Source organism: Aptenodytes forsteri, unplaced genomic scaffold (genome assembly GCF_000699145.1).
Source record: "Aptenodytes forsteri isolate BGI_AS27 unplaced genomic scaffold, ASM69914v1 Scaffold309, whole genome shotgun sequence".
In the NCBI taxonomy this organism is placed as follows: domain Eukaryota; kingdom Metazoa; phylum Chordata; class Aves; order Sphenisciformes; family Spheniscidae; genus Aptenodytes; species Aptenodytes forsteri.
Genome location: NW_008795857.1, coordinates 5,286,650 through 5,307,363, shown reverse-complemented (window position 1 = coordinate 5,307,363; position 20,714 = coordinate 5,286,650). Strand labels below are relative to the sequence as shown.

The window sequence follows — 20,714 nt, the reverse complement described above, 5'->3', positions numbered from 1 at the left end:
ATTGCTGTCTCAGATTTTCACTGGGAAAAGATTTAGAGGTTAGTTTTAAAATGTAACTGTTGTTTCAAATTTAATTTCTGCAGCACTTCAAGGACTTAATACGCTTACGTCGGACTGCAGAATGGCCTCGTTCTACTTTAGATACAGAAGTATCAACAACAAAGGAAACTCCAGAAATTGAACCACTTCCATTTACACTGGCACATGAACGTTGTATTTCTGTAGTGCAGAAGCTGGCACTCTTTCTCTTGTCCATGGACTTTACTTGTCATGCAGATTTACTTCTATTTGTTTGTAAGGTAAACAGAATATAGAACATCACTCTGTAGCTGCAATGGAGACCGCATTAAATTAGCTTTCTATTACTGCTTTTTTGCTGGCTTGATGGTAAAAATTAGCTGCAGCACTAAAATTTCTAGTAATTTCTGGTGAGGTAGTTTTTCTGAACTGTCGCCTTTTGTGTAACTTACAATATGATGGCTTCAAAATTGCATAGAAAAAGTAACTTTAAAAAAATATTTTCATATGATTAAACTTGTAAAATTCTAAAATTTAAGCTAGTAAAAATACCTGGTTTACTTGTAAGCAAAATCTAATAATCACAGAAATTAAAGCTATTACTTATTCTCATAGTGTTAAATATGAATAGGCATATATTTCTTTTTTTAATAGGTTCTTGCTAGAATTGCAAACGCTACAAGACCAACAATTCATTTATGTGAGATTGTAAATGAGACTCAGTTGGAAAGACTATTGCTGCTTCTCGTTGGAACTGACTTTAACAGAGGAGACATCTCTTGGGGAGGAGCATGGGCTCAGTATTCTCTGACTTGTATGCTGCAGGATATTCTAGCAGGTTTGTTTTAAGTTCATACTTTTCAGAATGTACGTTACACTTGAAACTTTCTTCCTTTAATGTTTTAGGGGTTTTTTATTATTATGTTAGAATCTGCTGACTCTATTAAGATAGTTAAAAAAAATCATAATTGAGATTACTGTGTAAAAAACGCAATTTAAAGTTGCAGTTACAGTCAGTCCTGAATTAGTGACTTGTGCATTGAAAAATTAATATTTATATGACCCTGATTATTTGAAAATTATTCAGAACTCCTCCCCTTGAAGAAGTAGCCCTTAGAGAATTTAGAGTTCGATGAAGAAGAACACTGGGCTGTTGATTTGTAACTGGAATAAAACTTGAAATAGAGTTGTCTGCTTAATCTAATACGTAGGAGAGTTGTTGGCACCTATAGCAGCTGAAGCTATGGAAGAAAGTGCTTTGGGAGAAGATGCTGGAGCTTCGGCTGGGGATTCTGATGACTCTCTCCAGCAGTCCACAGTTCAGTTAGTGGAAACAATAGATGAGCCTTTGACACATGACATCACAGGTAAATTATCTTGACGTATATATGTATACTGAAAAAAGTAAAAAAACCTTTGCTGTTACTCATCTATCAAAATATCAGTAAAGGATTTTTGGTGATAGGATAATTAGTTTCTGAAAATATAGGCAGAATATGAGCAATTCTTCAACTTAGTTTTACATCTGATCAGTAAAAAATGGTTATTTTTCTGATTACTTGATTTCATTCATTGACTTCTTCCACTAAGAGCTGTAATATTAAAAGCCTTAAAATTATTCACTAAGAGCTGTAATAGTAAAAGCCTTAAAGTTATCCATTAAGTGTATGAGATATCCATGTTTTATAATTTGTACTTGGTAGTATTAATACTTTTTTAATCATTCAAAGGTGCTCCACCTCTGTCATCTTTGGAAAAAGATAAGGACATTGACCTTGAATTACTGCAAGACCTGATGGAAGTTGATATTGATCCTTTAGATATTGATTTGGAAAAAGATCCCCTCGCAGCCAAAGTCTTCAAGGTATGGCACACCTGAGTTTTCAGGATAACCTTTACATGTGAAATAGTAAAATCCTTTCTCTCTTACACTTCTTCATTAGTGGTACTTGATGTCTCAGACCTGCTTTTAGCTTTATATAAAGGTTTAATGTAGAATGACAGGAAAAAATGTAAAGATTGTGTTCACATCTCAGATGTATACGTATCTCAGTTGACCACAAAATAGTTTGCTTTTGCATGAAGATATCTGTATAAACAAGACATTTATAACACGTTAAAGACAACAAAAGCATAATATAAAAGAAAAATAAGATCTAGTCTTGTCCTTTTTTATTAAGAATAGAGTGCCATTTGCTTCTGCGATTGATCTCAAGAGTTAATACTGCTAGTATTGTGTGTTTAAAAAAAAAAAAGCAGTAGCTAGTCTTCAGACTATGAAGAGAAGCAACTAACTTCAAAACTTATTTCACTGTGGAACAAGAAAATTATTAAATGCTTTCATACTTAAAATGGAAGCTATACATTTCAGAGGTAGTAATGTTACATTTAGATGTAATAGTATATTGTCAAGGTATATTAAGAAACAAAAATATTTTGGTTGTAAAGAAACACAGGTGTTCATAACAAAATGTTGAGTCTCTCTTCTCTGTCCGTAATGATGACACTCTCATTTGGAGTTTTCCCACTCTTCTCACTATTGACTTAAACCTTTAGCCTCATTTGAATTAACCTGAATTATCTTTCTTACCACTTGCTCAGACAACGCAAAATTTTCTTTTTTTTTTTCTATATTCCTTCATATGTCCTTCCACTGATTACCTATCATGAAAAGATTTTTTTCTTTAAATCTCACCCTACCAAAATACTCCACTTACTACGTAATTTTTGTCTTGCTGATGTTTCCCTCCTTCTTTATTCTGCTATCATTTCATTTGGCAGTACTCCTTAGTCTGCTTCATCCACAGGTACCTTCATGATCTTATTGCCTGATTGGATGTCCTCTAAAAAACAGACAGAAAAACACTTCTTCATTCTTAATCCTTCTTAAGACTTGCTTCTGTATCTGTAAAATGACAGTTGATATTGGATCTTGCCATAAAAAAGACAGGCGTACACAAATTGCCTTCATACAGTCTTACATTACTATTTTTTTTCTTGTGATCCATAGGCTTTCTAAGTGTCTCAAATTATGACACTCTTTCTTTTGCAGAGCCCAGTACAAATAATCCCTGAGCCTCACTGAGGCTTCAAGGTACTTTAATAGTACAGTTAATAATACAGTATTCTGTCTTGATAAATAACTTCTCAAAACATCTGTGTGATACTCCACTTCCAAATATACAATATCGTACAAATGTGTGAATAAAAACTGATGATAATATTTTCAAATTTGCTTCTTGAATCTTTGAGCCAGCTAACTACGTTGCTGGATTTTGACAATCACTAAGGATTCAGTAGCTTATACTGCAATAAAAATTGAAACAAAATTTTCTAAAGCTATTGGATCCAATCTTCTGGTTTTAATTTTTTGTAACTTCATTGTTTGTTGCTAGTCATTACAAATTTTATTTTTGTACTTGAGCAGTCTAAAGAGTTGCTGTTTTTTTTTTTTTTTTTTCTTGTTTTGTTTGTTTTTTAAGCCTATAAGCAGCACCTGGTACGATTACTGGGGTGCCGATTATGGCACCTACAATTACAATCCTTACATTGGAGGCGTTGGAATTCCAGTTGCAAAACCACCGGTAACTACAGAGAAAAATGGATCACAAACTGTGAGCGTATCAGTCTCTCAAGGTGAGCAATGAATTAAGAGACCCTGAACAGGACTTTCTGTGATACTGGATTTGACACTTTTGCATATCAAATTATGTTAACAATCTCTACGTGCATTAAGTGGAAAGAATTAAATTTTCGATATGCCACAGTTTTTCTGTGGTAACTGAGAGAATATTATGTGAGGTTTATATTTAAACCAGCCTAACATAGCAGAAAATCTTATTTTCTAACATTTTTGAACACATACTTATAGACAGTTTTAAATCATTTGTGTTTTCTCAGGAAATTTTGGAAGCTCTTTTCTAGTTGGCTGATATTTTGGGTAGTTGGCTCTACCCTAAGGAATGACGTGGCACACATTTCTAGTTTGGAGGAGTACTACTGGGGTAATAGATCTTTCCCCTGCCATACTGAGGAAAAACAGCTTTTTTGTTCTTGTTTGAGAGCTATTACCTTAGGAAAAACAGGCTTAAACATATGCAGATTTAGTCATGTGTGATATTAAAATGACTGTGAAAAGAAATACATGTGTTTCACAGAAATCTAGTATTTCATTAATTATGTATTTCACATCTCTAAGAATCTTATGTTCAGTTCACAGTATAAGTTTCTACATTCTGCTTGTCACATATAAAAGTGAATCTTCCTGTTAGTGATACTGAGATTTTTTTTCAGTTTAATGTGGACTGTGTATCTATATTGCTTGCACAGGAAGTTAGAGTCACTAATTATATATGTCTTTGATATAATTCAGTTTTACCCTGTTTGTTGCCTTGTGTAGCTTTAGATGCACGTCTAGAAGTTGGACTTGAACAGCAGGCTGAGCTGATGCTGAAAATGATGTCTACCCTGGAGGCTGACTCCATTCTACAAGCATTAACAAACACATCTCCTACATGTAACTACACGTTGTCAAATCATTCTCTTCACATAATGACCATGATGCTTTGAAATTTGTACTAATTTTTTCTACAGTCACTTAGCAGCTTAGAAAAAGTTATATTTCGCTTGAATTTTCTTGTTAGGCTGAGCTTTAGAGGTATTTCTTTATTCAGATTTTTGAATTATGTGTACGCATATATTTAAGACATTTTGTGAAATTGGTCAAATATGCAGGATTCCTTTTACAGTGCATAATAGTACAATGGAGGAATTGTTTTCATTTTCCGATCTAGGTGAAAGTTAATGTTAAGTTTCCTATTTTTGTGAAGCCTCATTCTTGCATTCGGTGTGAAATTTGACTTGACAGTTTCACCTAGTCAGTGATGAAAGTGAAAATAATTGAATACAATTTTGAACTCACCTGTTCAGTAAATGTTACGATATAAAAACACTCACGATGTCGATTTACTTTTGAACGTATTTTCAGTGAGCTGTACCGCCCATCTTAAGCTAAGATGTGCTTCTTTGTAGCTCTCTGGGTAGCTTAATATGCATGCTGCCATTAGTTGAATATCTGATGGTGGAGTAGGTTTAGTGACATCCTCAGACTTTTTTTTTTTCTGGAATTTTATTACTGACTACAGTAGTTTTACTGTAATGCATGAAAGAGATGTTCCGATAGTTGTCCTACCATAGTGTTACCAGGACGCTCCTATAATACGTGTTTGGCAAGAACTGTGAAAATGTATTTCTGTGGCTCACTTTCCAAACAGTTTTTTGTGAAGATGGAGATGTCTGACATTCAAGTATGCCTTTTACAGTATGGTAGTCAATAGTCCAACTCAGCTGACCGCTACATTGACGTTGTTCTTGTAAATTATAAAATAAGTGTCTTTCCCTTAAGTATAAAATACAAGGAAACAAATATGAAATTACTTTTAGCAACTTTTACAAAATAATTCACGGGGGGCTGGTACTTTTTGTTTTGTTTTTTAGTAACCCAGTCTCCTAGTGGAACAGATGATTCATTGCTAAGAGGATTACATGCTGCTAACCAAAATGCCCAGTTGATTGTGCAGTTGTCGTCTATACCTATGCTGAGCGCATGCTTCAACAAACTCTTTTCCATGCTACAAGTCCACCATGTTCAGGTATAGAATTATGAACTCTGAAATGTTTTGATAGTATTTCTCTCTAAATTTGAAAGTTGTTTTCCTATATTTCTTACTACTTAGGATGCAAGTAAGCTGTTATGTGCTTTATTGCTTATGAAGTTGTCATGGACAACAGTACCAATAATGTAATAGGCAAGCTGCTGAAAGCTTTTCTCAAATAGGACATTTCTTGTTACAGTGAAAAAGTGGGTATACATTTTGATATTTGAAAACAAGTTATTAGGTTCACTGAAAGATAATTGTTAGCTTATTAGTGAAGTGTCACTAAGTGTGCAGTCTCCATCTGTGGAGGTTTTCAAAACCCAGCTGGATAAACCCCCGAGCAACCCAGTCTGACGTCTTTGTTGGACCTTCTTTGAGCAGAAGATTGGCCTGGATAACCTCCAGAAGTCCCTTCCGACCTGAATTATCCAGTGATCCTAAATGTTGAAATTAGAAGTATACTTTTTAAAAAGCCATCGGTTTAGCAACGCTTTTCTTGATACATACAAAGGAATGCCATGTGTGCTATATGTGAGTGGCTAGGTGCCTGCCTACTTGTTCATGTTTTAATTGGGTGGCTGACTCCATCCCTCAATCATTCTTTAAATATCTCATCCAAAATACAGTTTGTGGGGTAAAGGACCTTGATGCTTCCCCAAAATATCTAAATAGTTATTTTCCTCAAGGGAGTTATTCAGAGTGAGCATCAGTGTCTCTCTGATAGTAAAGGAGGTTTCCCAGTAATTAAATTGGCCTTTTGAATAACTTGACTCTGTTGAGACATTCCAAAAGCTTACATGCAAACCAGTGTTACAGATGTAAGGTGAGGATACAGGCACTTCTGAGCAGTGTGTAAAGCTGTTGTTTTGGGTTTTTTTAACATAAGTTTGAAGAAACTTCTTAAGATAAACTGTATTTAGAAGAAATCAATTACAAAAACATAGCAGAAGCATTTGCTAGTTATGCTGAATTTGCTTTGCATATTATGTTTACCAGAATCTTCAAATCCAGTAAAGGGGGGGGGAGAGAGATAGAGAGAGAGTGTGTGTGTGTGTGTGTTATCAGTGAAACAGTAGCACCTGAGAATGTAGATAAGAACAACACTTGAGTTTGGTCTGATAGTGGTTTTTTTTCCCTTTTTTCAGCTTGAATCCCTTTTACAGTTATGGCTCACATTAAGCCTAAATTCCAGCTCCTCTGGAAGTAAAGATAGTGGCGCTGATATTTTCCTTTATAACGCTAACCGAATACCTGTCATTTCCTTGAACCAAGGTAAAATACGTTAAATATGGGAAATTAATTTTCAGGAAGTTTAAGATAAGATTTTTTTTTTAAGTACTCAATTTTTGCTAATAAGCAAAAAGTATTAAAATAAGTATTCTTGATAAGATCAGTGTTGGGATAATTTCTGGGTTCTAATTAAAGAGCTCTTGGGCTCATTATCTTCTTAACATGAAAAAATGTGTAGCTAGTATGTAACTGAGAGATGATTTCTTGAATTTGCATAATCTCCTCAGAAATTAAATTGTAAAATTTGTGGTTCTTAATTCATCATTAATCCCAAGAGGACTTTTTAGAAGACACTTCTTAGTCTAAGGTGAACTGTGCATCTGTATGTACTTCTCTGACAAATTTCTTGTCCTTGTATACCATCCTGTGATCTCTTTATTGTCAAAGGGGTCGGTGAGGGGGGAAGCTCTATTACTTGTGGCATCAGTCTACTAATCTAGTACAAAGACATGGCGAATTTTTTTTTTCTATAAAGTAATTTGTGTAGTTTAAAAAATCTGTGATATCTTGTGGTGATAGTCCAAAACATTAATGCCTGCTATAATGAACCTGTTACGCTGACTTCCATGACATCCATGAGAGCATTTGGAAGCCAGAAGTTTCGTTGCACTGTTTTCTCTGAGATGTCAGGGTCTGGGCACTGTGGAAAGTTCTGTGGGCCAGTTCCTGTGAAGTGTTGCTGAGGCTTCTTTTCCTAATTTCCTGGAACAATATTTGTCAAAACTAAATACAACAAACAATAATATAATAATATTAATAACAATAAAAAATATAGCACCTTACAGTGAAAATAAGACATAGTAATACCCTGAAGATTAAAACTTGGAAAAATATGTTTTTCTTGACAGCTTCAGTAACTAGCTTCCTGTCAGTTCTGGCATGGTATCCTAATACCTTACTCCGGACATGGTGCCTTGTGCTTCATAGCCTAACTCTCATGACAAATATGCAGCTTAATGGTAAGTTGTGGGTGGTTTGGGGTTTTTTTTTATGTTGCCTGTTTTAGTGATGTACAGATGAGTGTCGATTCCCATCCGAAAGACTACCAGAACTTTCCCCTTTCCTTTAAGTACTTTTGTTGATTCTCCATAACTTCAGGCTTTTCAGAGTAGGCTCCTTGAATTGCTTGTGCCATGGAAACTGAAACCCTAGTGGTAAAAAAAAAAAAAAGGTCATTATAAATGGGTTGGCAATGTCTTGTAAAAATGAATTTTAGGACTAGCTAATGATCCTTGGGAATTAGATTTGTACTATGGGAAGAGGTAGCAGAAAGGAAGGATTAAGGCGCTATGAGAGAGATTCATGTTTTTCTGATGCAGTAGGAATATTTTCGTAAATATGCAGGCACTAGTCATTGCTTATGTTAAGCTATCTGAAAATAAGCCCCTAGAAGCTGAATCTATTAAAAAAGAAATCCAGCCATTTCGTTTCATTTCATTTTGTTTCATTTCAATTTCATTTCCCTATGCACACCAGATTGTCTTACATTCTGTATATTGCTTCATAACACACTAGAAATAATCTCCCTTTGTGAATGAGATTTTGCCACAAGACTGGTAGAAATTAAAGGATGTAATTTTTAAATGAAGAAATTAAGCTTCTAAATGGCTCACTATCATAGGGCAGCTGTCATGAGGAATGCTTTTGTGGCCTTGTCCTCAAGGCTAAAGAAGATATCAAATAGTAAGAACTTGGAGACTGGAATCTTTTAAAACCTACATGTTAGACCAAGTCAGAGCTCTCTTAAATTGTTTTCACTCCAAGCATATGACTAAAGACAGTAATTACAGAAGAAAGAAACCCAGAGCCACCTGAAGATCACACTTCTGTGAAGCAATTTGCCATCCTGCGATGACCCAGCTATTCTCCACAGTTTTCCTCAAAGATACTTATGAATCTTTTTTTCATATGTGCCATTTCAAATCATTGTCCTTAGGATGCACTTTTTTCTTCAGGTTTTCACTTTCTGTCCCTTTTCTGTGATGTTATTTAGAGATCAGTCTCACAAAAATCTGCTGAAATTTTTGCTATTAGGTGAAGCAGTAGAGCTGTGAATAAATTAATGGAAGAGACTTAATTGATATTCTCAAACAGAGACCTCCATCTTATTCTTGGTATTTGAGAATAGAACATGGCATGATTTATAGGATAACAGTGCCTGCAGTTAACACCCATGTGTATTTTCAACACTCCGATTTGTAAGTGTAGACTAGCAATTTCCAAAAATTATGCTGTGTGTACCACTGAGACCATATGTGAATCTCTTCCAAGTGGTGTGAGGCTCAGTGTTTGTGCTCTGACACTGACAGACAGGCAGCTGTGTGTTTGCAGGAGTTTCTTAGGCAACTGTCCGAGATCAGCAAGTGACAATGTGAATGAAAAGCTGCCCAGAAGCAACCTGCTCAGAAGCAACCACTATGACTCATTGCAGGTGCACTCCAGCATATGGATGTGGTTGTGGATTTTTGTGTATATAGGATTGTGAGCCCAAGGTTGGGGTTGAGTTGGAAAGGGTTGGAGATGCAATCTTGCCGGAGAGTAAAGAAAAGGGGTGAAGGTGTGTCGTCTTTTATACATGCGTGTGGATTAACACAGATACATATCCCTTAACTGCCCCTTTTTGCATACTCACTAATAGAACCAGGAGCCAAGTAAGTTTAAGCGCCCATCAGATAACTTCTGTGCCAGGATTCCTCAGCAGCTAATAATTCAAGATATTATTCTGTCTCAGTGGCACTGAGTTGTCACATTTAAGAAGTGAAATAATCTCTGTTCAATTCTTGACAATTGAAGGCGGGATCCATCAGAGCACTTCTCCAATCAATAGTTTTGGTTTCTGTGTGCTTTAGTTCAGAACTGGGACTAATAATAGTCTCTTAAGCCATTACAGACAGTGTCTCATAGGAGTTCTCATCAACTTATAATTTTCAAGATCATGCTTTCCAGAAGAGATAGGTTTTTGGGTTTTTTAAATATATACAGCCAGTAGAGAGTGAACAATTTAAAGACAAGTTGTTCCTGAGACTGGTGAAATGTAAGTGACATGTCAGCTTTCTTTGGAGTCAAGTTTCTCTTGTATCCTCTTTAATTCTGTAATTTTTTAAGCTATGAAGTACAAATGGTTCACATATCTTCACTGTATTGACAGGTTATGGTTAGGGTTTTGTTTTTTTTTTTTTTAAACCACTAAGATGTCAATTACAGTTCATTGGGAATAATTTAGGTTAGTCTTGCTAGATGTGTGTGGGTATAAAGTGAAGTTCTTTCCCCTTTTAATACCCAAAATACAACAAGCCCCCAAATGTGTTCATTTGCAGAATATTTTCACTGATGAAAACACCACCACCAAAAATATTTTACTCAGATGCAATAAGCCTTTTAAATAAGCAAGAAGGGACCTCTTCTTGACATAATCCTCATGAGATAATCATATTCGCTGTTTCAGAAACTGAAAAACAACTTAGAGGTGTAGCTGCTCATAGATGATTCACTAAACTTTTCGCAGGTGGGCATTTTACCACTGAGAAAATCCCACTATTGCTATTTTTCTAAACCATTGGATCTCAAAGCCTTCTCAGAGAACCTCCTTCTTAAGTTTGCTTTATTTAGTTGAAATTGGTTATTGCCATTTGATAAGTATGTTCACATTCAGCCATTCTGTTTTCCCCAGTCTTTCATTTAAAAAGAAAGGAAAGGAAACAAAAGGTGGGGGGGAAAGGGGGGGGGGAAGGGCAGTGCTTTTTCATATTCTTCCATCCATTCTAGATAAGGGTCTTGCCTTATTTGCCTTTCACGGGTAGTGTCTTTGAACTGACTTCTAAACTATTGTACTCTGAAGACTACAGTTTTGGTCACCATTTCTTCAAGAGATCAATGAATTGATTTTGTCTTGAGAAATGAGGTGGTTCTTGAGATCTTACACTGATGTTCTTTTCAAAGCTTTCTTAGTTATTTTTCCAAAACCCCCGATCTCTCCAGTAGTAATCAAGGCTTTTTAGTTGGGGTTTTTTTCCCACCTGAGTATAGGGCAGATTCTTTTTGGGGACTGTCCTATGTTGGGGATTTTATGAGCAACCACTCTCTAGGGCAGGTCAGTTCATGGTCAGAAAAATCTTATTTCATTATGCCATTATATGCTGATAAATGTCTTCAGAATAAGAGCTCAGGCAGTGTAATGTCTGTGCTTCAGAAACTCTCATCTAAGGAGTGCAAGATATTTTTCAGGGATAAACCCAATACCCCCAGCCATTTCTTTTCAGAACAATGACCTTAATTGGTTACAAGATCCAGGGACAAATTTTGCAGGGCTGGTGTTTAAAATCAGTATTTGATGGGTGACATCTAGAACCATTTAATGCCACGTAAAGGAAAGTGGGTAGAAGCAAATCTGCAGTGACACCTGGCTAAGAAAAATTTCTCAGAGCTACAGTTGCTCTAAAGTAAACAGCTGTCATCTGTCAAATCATTCTCATAATGCATTTACTCATCTGTTCCTTTAGCAAGAACTATTCGTGCTCTCCTCACATGCCCTTTTGCTTATCTGTTATTGTTGTCACCAGAAATACTGTTTGAGAGCAGTGTTTTGAGCATAAACACTACCTGACAGAGCAGATAATGTAGGTGCATCCTGAAATTCGAGTTAGAATGTCAAACAAAACATGTCAGACTACAAATACAATGTAGAAAAAAAGTGGGTTTTAATATTGTAGTGATATTTTCAGCTGTTAAATAGAAAATATAAAAATAAAATAACATAGGAAGTAATGAAGATGTATTTATTCAGTTATGGCATCAACCCTATCATGAAACAGCAGAAAAACTATGGAGACTTCTAATCCTGGAAGGAAATGAGTTGAGGCTTAGCTTGTGGACGTGGCTACTGCTTGTCAAGGGGAGATGGGTGGGACGGTCAATTCCAGGGAAGTTATAATGTAACATCTGCTTGTACTAAGATGTAAAGTCTTCACAAATAGACAGATTTAATTAAGTAGTTACAGTACAGACCTAACAAGTGAAGGTGAAAACAGCAGGAAAAAGCTGGAGTTTTTTAAATAATGTTACCTTCAAAGAAACACTAAGTGAACAAATTAAGTGACTTGAAGCTACACCCCAAATGTGCCCTGTTCAGAAAAATGCAAGCATACATATTCTAAAAGCTGTAGTTTCAATGGAGAGTTCGTTTTGTTTGTTTTTTTTTTTTTAAAAAAAGAACATTGAATAGCAGTGTTATTTGTCACACTGATTATTAAAGACTTCATAGGTGATTCAAGGTTTCTGAAGAAAATGAAATACCTTCTGTCTATGAAGGTACCATTCAGTAATACAGGAAAGCATAAAAGTATGTCCCTTTTTCAAATAAAAATATAAACATTTTGGGCGCTTTGTACATTTACTTTAAAATTAATTTGGATACTCAGTACTTTTGGAGGAACTCAAGTGACATCTAGCTCAAAACTGTCATACACAAAGTTTGAATGATGCAGTTACATTGAAACAATGAAAAGTTACAGAAAACTGAAAAACAGAACAACCAAATTCACATTAACTTCTTGTTTTGATTAGTTATGTCAGCTGCAGGTGAATGTAATTTTAGTGATAGCGATTTGTCTTAAATTTCAGAATAGTTTATAAGTGAAACTTTTTTCAAAAAAACCCAAAAGGCAGTAATATAACAGGTCTAAGTATACATGCAAGAGCTATGAGCTTAGCAAGTTAGTGTTCTTAGTGCCCTGAGTGTCATTTTCATTTTAACTTGGGTCATGATATACTCAGAAACACCCCCCCAAAAACAAGAAAGCAAAAAAAAAAAACCCCACCAACAGCCTACATACCTAGTTTTCTTAGAGGGAAAATCTGTGTACTGTATGTTTTACTTAAGTAAATGTTCAGGGGTGCAGATTCAGCAGGGGAAAATAAACTTGATCAGTTCACCCAGACTGGTGTTTCCAAGGCACATCCTGCAATGGAAGGCTTCTCTGTTGTTCTGAAATGTTCAGTTTTTCTTTCAGAGAACCTGTGAAATCGTGTGCTTACTTTTTACAGACTTGTCCCCCACCCAGACAAGACCTAGCCTTTTTATCTTTTGCACTATCAAATGTAAACTAGAGCAGGCTTGTTGTCTACAAAACAATGGAACTGGAATGCTGTGGGATGCTTTCTTGCTTTTGTTCTACTCCAGCTATTGCCATGCCATCAATCATAGCCATACAGGCTTGTTCCACTACCAAAGTTGATAAATCAATGCAAAATGGTTTGTATAGCTGTACAAGAAATACTTTCGGCGTTAGTTTTCTGCATTCATCTAAAGCAAGAGTCTGTTTATAGTTTGAGAATAAAATGGCATTTGATAAGGGGAAAATTTACTGTGAATTATCTTCTCCTTCCATCTTCCCGTAAGGATTTCTTCTCATAGCAAGTGTCTTTCCTATGCTATTTTTATTTCATTGCTCTGAAAGCTTTTCAACCGAGATGAAGCAGTCAGGGTTTAATTCTGTTTTTGACAGAGACGTTTCCCTCCTGGTTGGGATCTTTGGTTTAACTTTCCTTAGTTTAAGGAAATTATTGTGAATGATGAAGACTGATAAACAGAATGACTAGTTAGTAGTTCAGGATTTGGTTAACAGCCTCCCTAATTAAGAATCTTCTCTTGGGATGCGAAGGGGTGCCAGCCAAGCTCTCGTACCAGAGCATCATTTCCTCTTGATTTAGTCTTTTATATATGATGAGATAGTCTGAAAGAGATCGCATCTTCAGCATGTAATAACCTGTAACTTCATTTAGATACGTGTAATATTATAAGAATACGTATTTTTATTCAGTAGGTAGCTATGCTTTTTTCAAGTTGTGTTTTGAATTGAATCAATATACCACTACTGAATGAGTAAGATTTCACATTCAATAAAACTCATTTGTTTGATCATTGAAGGGTGTATTTTAATTCTAATTCTGGTCCTTAAAGTTCTTATCTGTTAGGCTCACTACAGTTTTAGTCAATGATGAGAAGTCTCTGAATGTGCCAAGGACAAAAATATCTTGATTGTTTACAGGATAATAGAACATGTGGTCTCTGTCTGACAAACTAACAAATGCATTTAAGCCTTATTAAATAGTTGGTCTAGCAAAGAGAAACACATCAAAATGTCTGTATATATTGCTTCTACAAAACGAAGATCTACTTTCAGGAATACTGCCTTAGCAAGCGTGGAACACTGATGGAACAGTTTTGGGGGTTTATATCTGTACTTAATGGAAAACTCTACGCTCAAAATTGTAGTCCTGAGTAAGCAGCTTTCGGTAGCTGATTTTGCTGAGTTTACACGTCATGAAATAAGTATAAGGGATATGCAGTATAAATGTTTGATTTGCACTTAATGCTTAAGATTACAGATTTAATTTTTATGTTTTTATTTTTAAGCTGGTCCAAGCAGTGCCATTGGAGCTCAGGAAAGTACTGCCCAATTGTTGGTGTCAGATCCAAACCTCATTCATGTGTTAGTGAAATTTCTTTCCGGCACTAATCCTCATGGAACAAATCAACACAGTCCACAGGTAACTAGCAATGAAAATAAGAGGAAAAACTCTTCGTAGCAGAATTTCAGTACACTCGACATGAATATGTGTTATTCATAATGTATTATATCCTTGGCTTGTTTCTTTTTTTTTTTTTGGTTATAGTCTTAGTTGGTTCTGATGAGCAACCATAGGGAAGTTCATGTTGGTGATACACTCTGAGTAGTGATTGTATGTTTTTACAACTATCTGGAGACTTGCCACAGGGAGAGAATGCCATATGCGATATGTCAGTGAATGTGTTCTATGTTCCTTAGTTGCATGCATGAAAAAAGTAATAGAGTTCAGTTAGTTTCCTGAAATCTTGTTGGGCTGGGATAAAAATGCCAATGAAGATTAAGTTTAAATATCTAATAATTCCAGAATTTAAAATTATGCTTTTATTTTCTGCCTGTTTTCTGAATTCATGTGGTGTCTACTGTTTCTCCTAATTTCAACTAATGTTTTTTGCTTTTTGCAGTCTTTGAAACCTCTGTGAATAGTGATAAGAAAAAGCCCAGGTTAACTTAATTGTATGTAATATTTGACAGCAGTCTCAGAAACACTTAGTTTAGGAGACAGAACACACCTGGTATTTCCAGTATTTTCCAGAAAATTTTCCAGAAAATACTTAATCTTTTCCAGAACTTAAACATTGTGCAGTGCCATTAATTTAAAGCACTTATATGTAAATGTGTAGTTTGTGAAAAAACATTCAGATGAGCACAGAAATGTATTCTGTGTGAAGCGTAGTTTGCATTGCTGAAAAGAGAGTCTCAAGCTGCAAACGAGTCTTAGGCAAAGAACTGAATTATTTGGTTTTTACTTACGGTTAGTAATAGGAAAAACACATAAATTGATGCAGAATAGTTCTCCTGTGAAAACCCTGTAAAATTTTTCAGAAGGCAAGTTAAGGTACATAATACTTTTCTGCTCTTAGAAAATGTTCTTGTTAGATACTACTTAATGTTCTTGAAGACATTTCAGTTTTATATAATACTTACTAAAATGCCTTTCCCTCTAGGTTGGGCCAACAGCGACACAAGCTATGCAAGAATTTCTTACTCGATTACAAGTGCACCTTTCTTCAACTTCTCCTCAGATGTTCAGTGAATTTTTATTGAAATTAATACATATACTTTCAACAGAAAGGTAAATCTTAACTGTTTTTTTTCCTTTCATGCCCTCTTTGTCTTTAAAGTCTGTGTGATTGTGAATCACAACTAAGATGTGTATGTCCCGCCTTGTCATACTGTCAAGTTATATATGGATGGAGATCTTAGGTGTTGCTGCAGCCCTACCAGCAGGATCTGGGCTGCTTCTGGCATGTGGAAGGGTGCGACTGGAATCCACACACAGCTATCTGTGAGTTAATAGAAGCACTAAACAGTTGGTCGGACTGATTTTATCTCGAGCTAAGATATAGGCCTTGTTAGAGTAATCCCTAAAATAAGGGCACTGTTGATGAGCTTACCTGTTAAAAAGAGAAAAATTATTCTGAGAGGCCTGAATTAATGAAAGGTTCTAGAAAGATTGTGAAAATAATACAGATGGCTTTTATAACATTGTAGGATGAAATATGAGATTGCATAATCCTATTTATGTAATATGCATATTTATTGTTTCATCTTTTTTTTCCTCTTCTCCTCACCCGACAGTGGAAAAACTCCTCTGCCCCACTCTCCTTCTGGGGCCTATTGATGTCTTGCCTCCCCACTAGTGTAGAGAAGGAGTGCCACTGGCCAGGGGCCAGATGAGAGCATGTGGCTTGTCTTTTACAGCTCTGCTTCTTCAAGGCTAGGTCGATGGGCACAAGACTGTTGTGTATACCGCAGTACACCAGAAATGTGCCAGTTGTTTGGTCTGAAGTACATTAGGAATTATCATTTATTTCTGGTATTGATGTTCTGCTCATCCCCAGGCAAAGGCTTCATATAATTAGGGATGAGCTTCCTCAGTCTCTGGCTTCCCAGTAGGTGGCACTTTGGTGTTACGTATTCTTTAATCATACAGAAAACAGTTTCGGCCTTCTCTAAGAGATTTTACCTTAGTAACTTAAATTGAATGGGTGGTGTTTACCAGGTTACATTGATGATCAATCACTTATACAAGAAATGTCATAATACAATAAAGTCATTAATTCACAGTGAATCTTGGAATGCATGTCTGCATGCCGTAATTTATTTGAAATAAGCTGATGAGAGCACTGAAAGGATAGTGTTTGAAATATTAGATTTTTTTTTTTTGAGACAAACCAAAGGTGGGACTGAAATGTCATAAAATGGAACCAAAGCACCAGAAAAGGCTTTAGATGGTTATTTCTAAAACCTCAGGTAATTATTGAAGTATACCATGTCTGATCAAAGCATAAGATTGATTGTGAAGAAAAGCAGTATTTTACTGTTAGAACTAATTAAATGCCAAATATTTTCTTCAAGCCTGTTTCTATAAACTGTTTTGTTCTATATTTAATTTTAAAAATTACAGTAAGATTAATCAATGTCAAAGATGCAGAGAAATATAAAAGAATCAGTCACTAACTCACACTTCAAGAATCTGCACCAGTTTTATTTTAAATATACTGATTCAAAAGGTTCATTTTGTAGTCCACCAGCATATGTGTAAAAGCAATTAGGAAAATAAACTTGTCCCTAAAAGAGATCCTACAAGCACCTACAATCAACCTACAAGCACCAACCTGTGATAGTTTGAGTACCTTCTCATGGTCTTATATATAGTCACTATTTAGATAGCTAAAACCTGACCATTCTTCTTTTTACCTCAGGGAAAAAAAACAAACTATGGGAAGAAAAAACCCATCATGATTTCCTGTTAGAAAACAAATAATCCTAATGATATTAAAGTATTAGATGGCTTCTTCCCGTGAAGTTTCCCTGCAAACATATGAAACTTTTCCCCCACAACTGAACAGGAATGTATTCTAAGCTTATACCTACAGAATTAACTGAATGATTAAAAAAAATGATGGATCCTAGACTTTTTCAAAGGAAACTTTAATCCTCAGTGGTATCAGGAAAGTGATAGCATGAGCAGGTTCTACAGGCTGTGTAATGACCAGTATATTAAAAAGTAAGTTATGAATGCTTGACTTGTGTGAAAGATCAGATTGTGCTTCAACATGTGTTTCTGAAAATGGCTGGATTTTTATTTAGTGAAAGTCTGGCATGCTTTTTGATTCTTAAAAATAAAGCAAAAAAACCCCCCAACAACAAAACTTGTTTAACTTGTTAATATTGAACAATGAAATCTCTCTCTTTTTTCTTTCAGGGGTGCTTTCCAGACGGGCCAGGGACCCTTGGATGCACAAGTGAAACTCTTGGAATTTACCCTGGAACAGAATTTTGAAGTTGTATCAGTTAGCACTATTTCTGCAGTAATTGAGTCTATAACCTTCCTTGTGCATCATTACATTACATGTTCGGACAAAGTGATGTCTCGCAGTGGCTCAGACAGCTCTGTGGGTGCTCGAGCTTGTTTTGGAGGGCTTTTTGCCAATATTATCCGTCCAGGTGATGCCAAAGCAGTTTGTGGAGAAATGACAAGGGATCAACTTATGTTTGATTTGTTAAAACTGGTCAACATTTTAGTTCAGTTGCCGCTTTCCAGTAACCGAGAATATAGTGCCCGTGTTCCAGTAGCGAGCAGTACTACAGACAGTGTGTCTGATGAAGAAAAGGTTTCAGGAGGCAAAGATGGCGGTGGAAGCAACCCTAATACTCAAGGATCAACTGCATATGTGGCAGACTTGGTCTTAGCTAATCAACAAATTATGAGCCAGATTTTGTCTGCACTTGGCCAGTGTAACAGCAGCGCTATGGCAATGATTATTGGTAGGTATTTTGTAAATAGAACAGAAGATCTTTTGGGGTGGTAAAACACTTAAAAATTCTACAGATTCATAAATTGGGTGTATACATGAAAGAATGTGTCACAGAAGTGACAGGAAAAAAGAGACTGATAAGAAGTGAAAGGGGGGACAGGTATGCGGGGAAAAAAAACCTACCATGAGGTGGGAGACAGTAATTAAAACCAAACACGAATGCGTTTGGCATTTGAATTTGCTGCATCTCAGAATGGTCAGTGTTGAAAGGGGCCTCTGGAGATTGTCTAGTCCAACCTCCCTGCACAAAGCAGGGTCAACTCAGAGCCTGCTTCAGAGAGCAGGTTGCTCAGTACCTTGTCCAGTTGGGTTTTTAATTCCCCAAAGGTGGAAACTCGACAGCCACTCTGGGCAACCTGTTACAATGTTCAATCATTCTTAAAGTAGAAAAGCCTTTTTCTTATGTTTAAATGGAATTTCCTATATTTCAGTCTGTGCCAACTGCATGCCTCTATGCGTGGATTAGGATTAGTCTTCAGTTTGTACTATGGATGCATTACCTCAATTGTTGTCTATGTATTGCATTATTTTCCTTTTTTTAATAATTTCTAAAAAAGACAAATTACAATTGTGGCCCTTGCATAGAATACATAAACTTTTCTATTCCTCTGTTGTAGCAGAAATCTCATTAACATCATCTTCTGGGAGTGCCAGTCATACATTTGTGGGTGGGATCTTCCTGCTACGAACAAGTGAGGAAGCTGATGATACTTTGAACAGCAAAGTTGCTGTTTGTCAGACATGTACCTAAGGTGCATTTTCTCAGACAGATTATCTTTGTGACTTGCTTGTGAGCTGTGATGGTTAGAGGTTATAGAGGTTATTTGCACACATTAAACCACTGACTGAAATACCATGGATGTTACTGCATGCGCAAAACTGGAAGAACATTTTGCAGGAGGATAGGCAAAAGGCTTGCACTCCATTTCAGGTGTAACAGTTGTAAAATTTTGTTCTCTTTATAGTGATTCTCTTGTTTCAAAGAAACGACCTCCGGCCTTTTCTGTGCTAGTCTCTTTTAAGCGTATGTGAAACTGTTAACCAATGCTATTATCAGAAAACAGTATACTTTTTGGATGAGAGCACGTGAATCTTAGACCAGTGGTTCATTTTGGCATAAAAGCAATTGAGGAAAAAGTAATAACCTCCAGTAGTCAAATTAAACAGCAGGCAGGATTTGACAAGCCTGGATTGCGCTGTTGGAACCTTCCTGAAATTAATTCCAGAACATCTCCTCCTTTACTCTGGGTAGTTGGTGTTGTATTGCAAATATGCTATGAACACTGAAAATAGTTTGTTCTGGGAATGATGGTTTGTGCTCAATATGTGTTTCTTTGGGGTGAAATTCAAAAATTCTTCTCCTCAACTTTGATGTCTTTCTAAACCACCGATTTCTGTCCAGCAGTTGTTTTGCACTTTTAAAAAGGCAATTTGGAAAGATAGTGTTGTTTCAAAATGTTTTTCATTGAATTCAGAATACTGGGCCAGCTGATCCCTTCAGTGGATTGTTCCTCCCAAGGTCTTTTAATATAGGTTATTGAAACTAATTTGTATGTGTATTTTGGGAAGATATAACACAGCTATCTGTGGTTTTAGTTCCTTCATGAAGAACTGTATTAAGCTCTCTCCAGACAATTTCTGTGAACAAAACATTTCTCCAAGATTGCAGCCAAGGTTATATATGATCCAAAAATCAGTTATCAGCATATAGTAGTAAACATGTATTAGCTAGTGCAGCATGCTAGCTACCCAGGAAAGATAAACAAGAAGACATCTGCAGATGTGTACTGATAAGTAGTGGCTCTGGTGCCAAAATTTATGCTCATAATGTTAATTTACTGCACCTGGCGAGCCAGCTGGTCAGGAACCAGGATGGCCTTGAGTAATTCACTTGTCACATGAAGTTAAAACATCTGTTGGATTTTCTTTTATGACCACTTTGTCTATTTATTTCATTAAGGTTTTATGCTTTGTCATTGACAGACTATGAAAATCATACAAGTAACAGTATTCCCCTCCTATCCTACCTTCTCCTTGCCTCAGAGTCTTCACAGCAAACGCACCTTAGTTGGCTTCAACTCCATCATTCGTTCCATTTAACTTTTCTAGACCATGCAGAGGCCGAGTCTTAAGACTTTTCTTTGTCTGTCTCCATGCATCCAGTGCTTATCAATATTTTCTTTCTTGATAGCTTGAAGGTGATTAAAGTACTACAGCCGTCAGTTCTCTTGCCGGAATGTTTCTCTAAGGCATGTTCCAAAGATCACTTGAACATGTTTTTTATTATTATTTGTTAGTAT

The 20,714-nt window shown here is 36.0% G+C and overlaps 1 protein-coding gene across 1 annotated transcript in view; it reads left to right on the top strand.

Moving 5' to 3' along the window:
- Window positions 1–20,714, top strand: part of BIRC6 (baculoviral IAP repeat containing 6) — a 175,142-nt gene that overhangs the window by 60,955 nt on the left and 93,473 nt on the right. The window contains exons 35-46 of the mRNA XM_019473244.1: window positions 84–299; window positions 673–856; window positions 1,230–1,385; window positions 1,749–1,882; window positions 3,501–3,654; window positions 4,418–4,534; window positions 5,515–5,669; window positions 6,821–6,947; window positions 7,814–7,924; window positions 14,380–14,513; window positions 15,538–15,665; window positions 17,802–18,364. Coding sequence (XP_019328789.1) covers window positions 84–299; window positions 673–856; window positions 1,230–1,385; window positions 1,749–1,882; window positions 3,501–3,654; window positions 4,418–4,534; window positions 5,515–5,669; window positions 6,821–6,947; window positions 7,814–7,924; window positions 14,380–14,513; window positions 15,538–15,665; window positions 17,802–18,364 — 2,179 coding nt within the window. The remainder of the gene's footprint in view (window positions 1–83; window positions 300–672; window positions 857–1,229; window positions 1,386–1,748; window positions 1,883–3,500; window positions 3,655–4,417; window positions 4,535–5,514; window positions 5,670–6,820; window positions 6,948–7,813; window positions 7,925–14,379; window positions 14,514–15,537; window positions 15,666–17,801; window positions 18,365–20,714) is intronic.